Genomic DNA, 12723 nt, shown 5'->3' on the forward strand with positions numbered 1-12723 from the left:
TGTCAAGTTTGAACATATAAGTTAGTACCCATATTTTTCTAATATTTCGTTTCTATTGCAGCATTTTTTTCTCTCATACACCGGTCTCATACACCGGTATTATTCATATTTTAAAATTTGAAGATGCGTTTATGTTATTCGAATTTTAAAATTCAAGATACTTTCAGAGTTGTTAAATGCATTTTTTTTCCTCAGATTTTTTATTTTATTTTAAAAAGTCCTCAGATTTCTCTTGTTCTATTGTTTTCTATATGTTTTATAAATGGAGAGAAATGTTGAGAATCCCGATAGAAATGGGGGAAATGGTCGTCAATTACTGCATGTTCTTGCCAAAAGTAAGAAGTGACAAAGACTTGAAAGAAGCGAAGCTGCTCGACCACATTCATGATGGTCACCATGGATTGATTCAATTTGTAAAGGATTTGAACCTCTTAAATAAGTGGTCACGGGTTTAATTAATATCTAATTTTTGTGTATGAAAAAAATTTAGTATTCATGTATTCTTCACATTTTTTTAATTTTTGTATTCATGTTTAACAACTTAGTTCTCATATGGAGTACGTGATTAATTTAAGTACTAGTGAAAGCAAATATCTTTTTGTGACCTCATATACGTGATAAACTAGAGAATATCACCTTCATACAAATATTTTTCAATTAACACCTCTTCCCTCTTAATCTTAATAACACTCTATATTCAAAGTCAACGATATGATGGACTCTTTCCAAGCTGACGAGTATCTCCTACACAACCGGCCTCTATAGAAATTTTAGGTTCCGTTTGTTGGAAGGAAAGAAAGTGGAAAGCAAGAAAAATACAAAAAATCGAGGGATGAATTTGAACTAAAATTTAGTTTAAATTCATTCAGGTTTTTGTGTTTTCCTTCCTTCTTATTTTTTTTCCTTCCAACCAAACGGATAAGGTAATCTTTCCATACATTTTAAAAATTAAACGTGATGAGTTTAATGGAAGAGTAGGCATAGCAATGAGCGAAGACAATTTTTCCCCTTCCAAATCTAAATCTATAAAACTCGGATATGAGGATATCCCTATACATATCCCAATTTTAAGCGGAGATGAAGAGTAGAACTATAAACTCATATCCGACAGGTTTCAGGTATCTCTGTCCTGTCCCATCCGACATGAACATATATTGTATTTTGATATTTCTTTAGTAAAAATATTAAAAGGTTAAAACTATTTGATTTCAACCGTATGATTTTATTAGTTTTTTTATAAAAAAAATAAAATAAAAAACAGTGTGATTTTACTAAACAAATAAAAAATACAGAAAATGATTTGTTTAATACTCAAATTAAAAATAAAAATAATCATACGCTACATGAAAAAATATACATAAAAAAATACATGGTACCAACTTATTAAAGGTATGGGAGAAAGAATCCACCAATTTTTTTTTTGAATAGACATGAAGAGGTAGCATTAAGGTGTATTTATTGTTTAATTGGATTTTCATTCTCTTTTTCCTTGAATGTAAGCTCTTTTTATATAAATTACTATGTACCTAGATGTTCAAGTGAAGAAGTTGTGTTCCTTCCTAGAAAGTCTTGTAACATTGTTGCTGTTGCATTCACCTTGATCATAGTTATGTGATGAGTGATGACCTCAATAAGGATGGAAATTGCTTCGAACATCGATAAATCTTCTGTGTTTGTTGTTGACATTTTGCAATCTTTTTTTTTTGTATTGTGTTCCTATTACTCTCTATACAATGAAACCAATCAAATTGATCAGATTGTCATTTCTATTCTTGATGCTGGCCTCTAAATCCTTCATTGCAGAATCAAAATGTAGCAAAACTTGTGACTTAGCTTTAGCTTCCTGTTATTTGTTGAAAGGTACAAACTTGACATATATTTCGGATATCATGAAATCCAAGGTTCTTTTAAAACGCGAAGATATTGTGAGCTACAACACTGACACAGTACCAAATAAAGATAGTTTCATAGGTGATTCAAGAGTGAATGTTCCATTCCCTTGTGATTGCATCAATGATGAGTTTCTTGGTCACACTTTTCTCTACCAGCATCAGCAAAAAGATACATATGCTTCAATTTCTGAGTTCACTTTTAGCAATTTGACCACTAAGGAGAGAATGGAGAGAGACAACGTTTATGCAGAAAACTCTATTCCTAAGTTTGTGAATGTTAATGTTAATGTTACTGTTAACTGTTCCTGTGGGAACAGAAAGGTTTCCAAGGATTATGGATTGTTCATCACATATCCACTTAGAAAGGAGGACACTTTGGAGTCTAATGCAAATGATACCGAGATTGAGGCTGATTTGTTGCAGAGGTATAACCCTGGTGTTAATTTCAGCCAAGGAAGTGGTCTTGTTTTTATTCCAGGGAAAGGTTAGATTTTTATTTTTCTGTCATGGTTTGGTTATCGGATATTGGAAATTTTGTGCGCGTTCTGGTGTTGGCTTTCCATTTGTACAAAAGGGTATTATTCTGTTGATCAAATATTTTGATTTTAGTAAAAAAAAATTGTTCTTAATCTTCCCTTTCCTATGAGAAGGTCAAGGGCCCTGTTAAGCTAGAGTGTGGTTGGAAGATGTAAAGTCTTTAGCGAGGATTCAAACTCGAATTCTCCCAAACATATGTATGGACCTATTTGAGGTCAACCACTTGGATGATTTTGGTAAGGTTTGGTTATTTATATTATGGACCTTATAGAAAAGGCAAACTTATATGTAGTAAAGTTTGATTATAGTATAGTTGGTCTTCATAAAATCGGTTACTTTTGAATTTCAATTCCTTTTAAATTTTGTTATGTTTTAGTAGAAGTTCTTTAAAATGTTACTAAAAAGTAGTTCTTTAAAATTACAAAAACGATGTGTTATTTCAGTTGCATTGTCCAAGAGGTGTAAACTTAATGGTAAGAACTTGACTTTGTAACGTCAAGGGACATTATTTGTTCCTCTATGTTAATGAAAAATGCATTAAGAACTCGACGTGTTTATTGATTGTCACGTTTGGATTTTAGAGGTATGACTATTCGTTCTTTTATATTATTTTTTAAAATTTTGCAGATGAAAATGGAGTTTATGTTCCCTTGCCCTCTAGCCCTAGGTAAGTTTTATTGTGTAACTCTTCAATAAACAATGAATATTCATTTATGTTTGGTTGCATATCATTATTTCTATTACCTTTTCCCTCGCAGAAAAGCAGGTTTGGCCTTCAAACTTATCAGAGAATTGGCTATATATGATGACTATTTATTTTTGGCATGTTCACAAACATATGAGAATTGAATTTCTATCTAAATAAGCAGGTCATTTAACTAGAAGTTTAGTTACTGCTGGAATATCTATTGGAGGAATATGCATGCTTCTGTTATTATCAATTTGTATATATGTTAAGAAGAATATAGAGAAGTCTAAATTGACACCAGAAGATTCAACGGCACCTTCAACTAAAGGTGGCACATGTAATTTTTTTTAACTCAAATTCCTTATTACCTTCAACTAAAGAATATAGTGAATGAAGTGATCTAATATTCATGAGTTGAACTTGCTTATTTTATTCCTGTGACAACTGATAAAGATTCCAATGGTGATACTGAATCCAAATTTATTGTGGTGGACAAATCACCTGAGTTTTCGTACGAAGAATTGGCCAATGCTACAAATAACTTCAGTTTGGCTAACAAAATTGGTCAAGGTGGTTTTGGAGAGGTCTACTATGGTGAGCTGAAAGGAAAGGTTTGTTATAATCATAGCATTGTTAGTTTAATAGTTTTACTTTCCATTGAAAATTTGAAAGAAAAGTTTAAATAGAAAGATGATAACCTCCATGTCATGTGTCTATCATTATGTGTCTATCTTATTATGTAAGTTGTCTTTGATTGCATAGAAAACTGCAATAAAAAAGATGACGATGTTAGCGACAAGAGAATTATATTGCTGAAATGAAAGTCTTAACAAGTGTTCATCACCGCAATCTGGTAAGTTTTCAAACATATTATCACAAGTGCTCATAGGATTGTTTTAAATTATTGTTATACTAAATTCTGTTATACACATATAGGTACGCTTGATTGGATATTGTATTGAGGGATCTCTATTCCTTGTGTATGAATACATGGACAATGGAAGCTTAAGCCAACATCTACATAATTCAGGTGATATATAAACACATGATGAAGATTATCTATTTTCATTGATGTTTCATTAAAGTGAATATTGTTTGCAGCGAAAGAACCGCTGACATGGTCTACCAGGTTGCGAATTGCTCTAGATGTAGCGAGAGGCCTCGAGTATATTCATGACCATTCAGTGCCTGTATATATCCATCGCGACATAAAATCAGATAATATTTTATTAAATGGAAACTTCAATGGAAAGGTATAGTAATAGTACTAATGACTCAATATTTTGTTTCTATTTTCCTTCCTGAGATAATTGTTGTGATCATATATTATTCCTATTATTACAGATTGCAGATTTTGGAATGACCAAACTGTCTGATGTTGCAAGTTCAACGGATAACACTGATCATGTCGTTGGCACATTTGGTTACATGCCGCCTGAGTATGATGAATTCTGCTCTTCGTTTTATGTGTTTGATATAAATATCTTAGGTTATAGGATTTGGAAATGCCTTAGTTACTGTCATCGATATAGCTTCTTTGTACCGATTACAAAGAAGTTTTCTCAGTATTAGCATGATAAATCCAAATTCTTAGTAGTAATCAACCAGTTATAACTCATTAGATGGAAAAGTAAAAACTAATCCTCTTCCTTAGTTTAATTCAATCGTTCGCCTAGTTTAATTCAATCATTCGCTTTTGAGCAGAAATGCGTACGGACATATTTCTCGCAAGATAGATGTGTATGCTTTTGGAGTTGTTATGTACGAACTAATTTCTGCAAAAGCAGCCGTGGTCAAAATTGATAAACCTAGTACTGAGTTCGAGCTCAAGAGCCTTGAGATGAAGACCAATGAATCTATTGATGAATACAAAAGCCTTGTAGCTTTGGTAATTCATTGTTAATTCCCATATCTTTTATTCTCAGTTGACAGCCTGATAGTTTATACATAATAATTAGTACCTTTCACATATTGTGTTATTTTTTTCTAAAAAAATCTGATGATATATGTATGGCAGTTTGATGAAGTTATTGATCAAGATGGAGATCCTATAGAAGAAGGTTTAAGAAAACTAGTGGATCCAAGGCTAGGAGATAACTATTCAATTGATTCCATCAAAAAGGTATGTACTATTTATGAATCATAAACATTTTTATATTTCTGATTTCAGTACTATCAGACAAGCTATACACAAGTTTTACCTGTTTTTCCACTTGCAGATGACACAACTTGCCAAGGCTTGCATAAACCGAGATCCGAAACAACGTCCAACAATGAGATCTGTTGTGGTTTCTCTTATGACACTAAATAGGATAGATAGTGCAGCATTGAGTCTGGCTATGGAGCATCACTAATACTATTAGGGCCCGTTTGTTGCACAGGATAAGAGACAGGATAGGATAACTGTATCATATCCTGCCGCAATCCAGTGTTTGGTGATACAGCAGGATATGATAAGTTAATCCTGAAGCTTATCCTATCTTGTCTCTCTAGTTATAATTCTTATCCTAAATTTGAGCTGGGTTACCAGCAGGATAGGATAAGAAGAAAAAAAAATTACTGATTTATTTTATAAAATATATTTAAAATACATAAAATAAAATTAATAAAATATAAATAATTAAATAATTAATTTTTAAATATATATGTGATTTTCTCACAGGGGTAATTTTGTAATTTATATATTCTAAAAAATCAAAATTTTACTAAAATTACAATATTTTAAAGTAAAATGATTATTAAAAAATTGACAAATAGGAATATTAATTTAAATTTTATAAAAAATTAAATATAATTCTTTTGCAATAATAGTTTTATTATTTACGTATGAGATATATCATATATTTATTTGGCTTATCTAATATGTATATATTATTGAGTTATTTATTTGATCATGATTCATATAAAAAATTAAACTTGATTATTTTCTCATGATTTTTATTTTAAATTATATAAAGTTATTTGATTACTTATTTATATTTTTTATTTATAAAATTCAAAGTATTACAAAATAATTTTAAAAAAATAACAATTGTTTTACAAGAGTAATTTTGTCAATTAAATATGTTATATATCTTATCATATTATTATGAGCAAGTATGTATTAGAAACAAAATATAATAGTTATCATGTTTGTTATCCTGTGTGCACCAAACATATGATATGATAACTGAGTATAACTGTTATCCTGCTGTTATCCTATCCTATCCTTATCCTGTTTTATATCCTATCCTGTCACTATGCTATCCTGCGCACCAAACGGGCCCTTATAGTTTGTACAGGTTGTCAAATTTATCATAAGAGAGGAATAACAGGAAGAAAAAAAAAACATTAATGTTAGATAATGGTTTGTTGAAATTTGCATGCATGATTTGTTTTTAATTACAAAGAAATTAAGCTTGGAACCAAATTGCATGATTGGTCTATACCAAGGTTAGCTTGTACCTAGTTGTTCCGGATTGGACTAAAATCCAATAATGTAATAAGGCGTAAAGCTCTAATACATGTTAACAAGCATCAGATCACTCCTCTCAATACAAGGACACTCACGTTCTCCTTAACACATGGCCTCAACCAATAGGAATCCAATATAGTACTAAAACAGTACTATTCTTAGCCCCACTAAGGTAGTGGAATTGCCACTCAATTTCCTTAGTCTGAGTTTAGTCACGATCCTCGAGGGATCACAATTCTCGAGGGATCGATAATCTTTTATACTACTTGATAATCATTTAGTGCACTTGCTAAAAGAACCATCAGCTCCCAGGAGAAGAGGGTCGATAATCAAGAGTTCGGCCGCAAGATTAAGAAAGTCTGGCCATATATTATATCCCCGAAAATTGAACACGAGTCCTCCCGAATAATCCGTCCTAGAGGGAGTTCATTAACCACTTGAACCAATGTCTTGATTAAAGCCAAAGTTTTAAATAAAAAAATTTATTTTTTAAAAAGACATTGTCCTCATCACTGTTTAACATTTTCCTACTTCAAATTAATATTATAAACATTTTTAGTCAATTAATTAGACTTTGCATTTATGACATTTGATTAATGGGAATAATTTTGTAAATTTGTTACATTCAATTATTTATTTATAATTTTTCAATGGTCAGAGGCAACGTGGATGTGATGTGGGTCCCTTTGCACACTGATAACACCGAAAAATGCACTATTTTATCACTATTATTTCTTTAAGTATTTTAATATTTTATCTAATTTATCCTAGTATTAATAAAATAATTATTGTTTTTTTTTATGAAACTACAGATGTGCCGAGACCAAAAAAAATATCAAAGAAACAAAGCAAAACAAGTGGCACCAACCACATGAATACAAGGCGCCAGCCATGTATTTAAGGGACACAAATTTTGTGCTAGCCACAAGATTTAAGGTGCTAGCCACAAGATTTAAAGTGCCGGCCGTGAGATTTAAGGTGCCAGCCGTGGAATTTAAGGCGCCAGTCACACAATTCTGTTACACAAAATATGGCGCCAGCCTTGAAAATTGTGGCGCCAGTCAGCTATTGTAAAGGAACACGTGCAAAATTTAAACAACACATGGCGCCGGTCGTGAGCTATTCTTCAGCAAAAATATCAGTCTCATCTTATCAAGTCAGTTGCGAATCGTGGGGAGAAATTAAAGGAACTGAAAGCAGAAAAGGCAGGACTCCTCAGCCTATATATAGATGCATTCAGAATGAATTAAGGAGGATCTTTCACTACGTCAAGCTGAAGAGAAAAAACACATACTTTAAATTTTTAGACTTAAGTTTACTGCTTTACGTGTTGAGAGCTGCAGCTTGTCCTTTGTTTCCTGTTTCAATTCCAGTTTCGGTTGTCTGTAAGTTTACATTAATCAATATATTTAAGTTTATTTTCCAAATTCCAGTTACTATTACTGCTCACTTTAATTATTTTAAATCCATATCTATGTTTTCTTTTTCCCGTAACTACTATTATATTTTGCCTTTATTTATAATTATGTCCAACTAATTTAATATAACTGGTATGTGAAATAGGTGTCTGATATGAGTTCGGTAATTAAACTGTGAATTAAATTTTCAAGTCTAGTTTTCTGTTTCAGTTTTTAATTAAACAATAGATTATAATTTTGCACGATAGTGAAAATTAATTAAAGTATCAATTAACAGAACGATTGTTTGAAATTTATACTAGATAGTAAAAACATTACATTAACTTTAATATCGCGATAGCTCTTTAAGGTTAATTAAATTATATTAGTTTTCAAAAAGTATTTTATGAACTAATGATTGAGCGATAGCAAAAACATCTTATTTATATAATATAATATAGTCCAACAGTGTGATGACATGAGTTCTATATTTTTAAACTAGTTTTGTGAAAACTAGACCCTTTTAGTAAAATTTAATTGATTTCCAAACAATATTTTTATAAGTAAATGTTATAGCGAAAGTGATACATTTATTTTATCATTATATAATATAACTCAATAGCGCGAAAGTGTGAGACGAGTATTTTTAAATCAATTTTAAAAGACTAAACTTTTCAAAACATAGTGTTTATTACCGAACCCATTGAAGTACCTAAAGTAACATTCCAGTTAGTTAAAATCCAACTTATTTAAAACCAATTCTTAATAGTCACTGTTATTTAATTTGATTATTTTATTTCTAGGTAATTATTTTACAAACCCCTTTTTAATTATTATTAAGCCTTAACCTTACATTATATTAAAAACATAAGCGAAATTTTAACAAATAGTCCCTGTGGGATCGATAATCTTTTATAACTACACGATAAGTCTGTGCACTTGCAGAAATATCGCAACAAGTTTTTGGCGCCGTTGCCGGGGACTAATTTAGTCAATTTTCGCTACTTAGTTTTTAATCTGTAACGATTAAGGCAACCCTTTTACTTAGGTTGTATGCCCAGTACTCGTACCTCCGAGAAATCATTAGAACAACCTATCCCAGAAATAGAGCGTTATATTCATTTACAACGCCGAATCCGCGAATTTCAAAAACAATTTAACCTCATACCGATGGCTCAACGTGAACGTCCTCTCAAGCCGTTGCCGGGGACTAATTTAGTCAATTTTCGCTACTTAGTTTTTAATCTGTAACGATTAAGGCAACCCTTTTACTTAGGTTGTATGCCCAGTACTCGTACCTCCGAGAAATCATTAGAACAACCTATCCCAGAAATAGAGCGTTATATTCATTTACAACGCCGAATCCGCGAATTTCAAAAACAATTTAACCTCATACCGATGGCTCAACGTGAACGTCCTCTCAAGGACTATGCCGTTCCCTCCGAAGAGGAACCTCATTCGAGTATCGCGCCCCCTAACATCGAAGCAAGGAACTTCGAATTGAAACCCGCGCTGTTGCAAATCGTGCAACAAAACCAATTCTCTGGTTCGCCGACGGAGGATCCGAACCTCCACCTCTCGGTGTTTGTGCAGTGCGCAGACACTATAAAAGCCAATGGTGTCGAACCCGAAGCAATACGACTTCGTCTTTTCCCGTTCTCTTTAAGAGACAGAGCTAGAGCTTGGCTTCAAGCTTTACCTTCGAACTCCATCACTACATGGAACGAATTGAAGAAGCAATTCTTGGCCAGATATTTCCCGCCAAGCAAGACAGCTATGTTAAGAGCCCAAATCAACGGATTTAGGCAAAAAGATGGAGAATCACTCTTCGAAGCTTGGGAAAGATACAAGGATATGATGAGACTCTGTCCACACCACGGTTTAGAACAATGGCTTATAATTCATACATTCTATAATGGGCTGCTATATAACACTAGACTTACCATAGATGCGGCCGCCGGCGGAGCACTGATGGATAAACCTTACCAAGAAGCCACCCAGCTTATAGAAAACATGGCCCAAAACCATTATCAATGGGGAAGTGAACGCGCTGCCATAGAGAAATCCCAGACGAAAGGCGGTATGTACGAAGTAAGCAGCATAGACCATGTCAATGCCAAAATAGAAGCCCTTTCTCAAAAGATAGAGAGTTTAACTCTATCTCCCGCCGCTACCATAGCCGCAGTACAACCGAACTGCGAACTATGTGGAGTTCCTGGACACATAACCTCTGAATGTCAATTATTGGCCGGACTCGACCAAGCAAATTATGTGCAAGGAAACCCGTACCCCAACACGTACAACCCCGGGTGGAAAAATCATCCAAGCCTCTCCTATAAGAATAATAATGATTTATTTGCGCCTAACACTCCACCAGGCTTCCAAAACCAAATAGGAGCCCCTGTTGCTCCCGTTGCCCCTCAAAAGTCAAACTTTGAACTTATGATGGAGAATTTTGTCCTAGCTCAGACTCAACAAAATAAGGAATTCATGAACCAAAATATTCACACTAATGAGTTGATTAAGCAATTAGCTAACAAAATCGATTCCATTTCCACTCATAATAAGATGCTAGAAACTCAGATTTCTCAAGTGGCTCAACAACAGGCAGCTATAGTTGCCCCAGCCGGAACATTACTCGGCCAACCGCAATCAAATCCCAAGTGCCACATTAACGCTATAACGCTGCGAAGTGGAACAGAGTTAGAAGATCCCGTTGCTAAAAGAGTTAGAGCGAGAGACTTAGAAAAAAATGTAGAGAAAGACTCAAAGAGTGTAACTAACAAGGACACTGAGAGAGAACCAATAGCAGTGGAGGATGGACAAAAATTGAAGCTTAAAGAGGTGATTGAGAATGATCAAGAAAAACCATATGAACCCCCTCCTCCTTACAAGCCTCCTATCCCATATCCTCAAAGACTTGCAAAATCTAAGAATCCGGGACAGTTTGAGAAGTTTATCGAAATGCTCAAAAAGCTTCATATTGACATACCCTTTATTGAGGCTATAACCCAGATACCTTCCTATGCCAAATTCTTAAAAGAAATTCTTTCAAACAAGCGAAAGATGGAAGACATTGGGCAAGTGGAATGCAATGCAATTAGTGAAAACAAGCTAGCCCCAAAACTCGAGGACCCAGGAAACTTTTCTATTCCTTGCGTTGTTGGTAGATATGTCATAGATAAAGCCCTTTGTGATCTAGGAGCAAGTGTAAGTTTGATGCCTCTATCTATCTGCAAGAGGCTCGGACTTGGAGACTTAAAACCTACTAAGATGTCCTTACAGTTGGCTGACAGATCTATCAAATACCCATTAGGAATACTGGAAAATGTTTCAGTAAGGATCGGCCAACTGTTTATCCCTACTGATTTTGTGATCATGGACATCAGGGAAGACATTGATATTCCCATTCTGTTAGGTAGACCTTTCTTAGCTACTGCGGGCGCTATAATAAATGTAAAGAAAGGGAAGCTTACCTTTGAGGTTGGGGATGAGAAAATCGAGTTTATACTGTCTCAATTCACGAAAGGCCCCACCTTCAAGAACTCTTGTTGTAGACTCGAAAAAGTTGAAGGACATATCGATAAACCCACCTATGAACAAGTCCCTCCCGACATACTAAAATCCCACCCAGTAAATGATATCTTCCAGAACACGAAACACAAAGAGGGTGAGGATTATGAGAATATGCTAGGTGGATTTCGTGATACTCATGACCAGATTTTTAAAGAATGCCAAATGCTGGCACATGGGAAGATTCACACAGTGGAGAAGAAACTCCCACCTCCTCTCACCAGAAAGAAAGCAAAAGGGAAAGCACCTATTAGATGGTTGGATGTGTTCAAATGGATCTCTAAGGATGTTGAGTACAGTGTTAAGGATATCAGTCTGAAAGAGGCGCCCTCTTGATTTATGGGTCGTGCAAAGTCGAGCTAACCGACTTTAAACACAGCGCTGCGTGGGAGGCAACCCACGAGTTTTTTATTTTAATGTTTTCATTTGAATTTGCAGAAAATAAAGAGATCGATCGCTTAACACCCATCAGTTGCATTCTAGGCGTAAATCTCCAGGTTTTGCACTCCAATTCTACTCTAGAGTCGCAACAGTGAGGACACTGTTGGATTTAAGTTTAGGGGAGGACTTTACTGTTTTTATTTTCTACTTTTCAGTCTAATTTTATTTTAGTCTAATTTTCCTTTTTGCAAATAAATTTTTTCGGGTTATTTTTAAATTTTTCCAATCTTGAGCCATAACAAAAAAAAAAAAAAATTTTTTTTTTTTTTTTTTTGAGAAACAATGCACTTTAGATGTTCCTAAGTCATTGACGTAATTAAACTAAATCCTCTTATCAGTATGTTTTCCTACTAGCTATATCATTTTAACACCATAAATTTCTTAGTTATGTAGATCAATTTTGATACTTGCCAAATCCCGAATTTAAATTTCTTAAACTTTACTAATTCTTGAGTAAACCCAGTGGTAGTCGGCACCATCTACGATCACTATCTAAGTAGTAGAATCGACGAAAATAAGTGAATGATTTCGAAAAAAATATATGTATAAAGATAGTATAAATCTAAAAGGGACTACGCATTCTAAGTTAGGTGACTCTCACCCGGTCATTTAGCCCAACTGCGAAACACCTAAAAGATGCAAAACTATCATTGGTTGAAATAGAAAAATAAATGAAAAAAAAAAAAAAGAATCGAATCATAATCACTAACAGGTTCGCTATCATGTGTGTGTGAATAGATA

The 12723-nt window shown here is 33.7% G+C and overlaps 1 protein-coding gene, 1 non-coding gene and 1 pseudogene across 2 annotated transcripts; 2 read left to right on the forward strand and 1 right to left on the reverse strand.

The window, feature by feature from the left end:
• The first annotated feature begins 1733 nt into the window (after positions 1-1733).
• On the forward strand, positions 1734-6648 carry LOC123888790 (annotated as a pseudogene).
• A 2718-nt stretch (positions 6649-9366) lies between these two features.
• On the forward strand, positions 9367-11937 carry LOC123892377. Its single transcript, XM_045942163.1, has one exon. The coding sequence runs from the start codon at positions 9367-9369 to the stop codon at positions 11875-11877; it is 2511 nt and encodes an 836-aa protein (XP_045798119.1). The 3' UTR covers positions 11878-11937.
• LOC123893319 lies at positions 9745-9851 on the reverse strand. Its single transcript, XR_006803426.1, has one exon. It is a non-coding gene; the product is annotated as a small nucleolar RNA R71 (small nucleolar RNA).
• Positions 11938-12723: the final 786 nt, after the last annotated feature.

The sequence above is a fragment of the Trifolium pratense genome, linkage group LG6 (genome assembly GCF_020283565.1).
Source record: "Trifolium pratense cultivar HEN17-A07 linkage group LG6, ARS_RC_1.1, whole genome shotgun sequence".
In the NCBI taxonomy this organism is placed as follows: domain Eukaryota; kingdom Viridiplantae; phylum Streptophyta; class Magnoliopsida; order Fabales; family Fabaceae; genus Trifolium; species Trifolium pratense.

Excerpts from the sequence above, each read along its gene's own strand:
- LOC123892377 (XM_045942163.1), top strand. The coding sequence starts at position 9,367 with ATGGCTCAACGTGAACGTCCTCTCAAGGACTATGCCGTTCCCTCCGAA.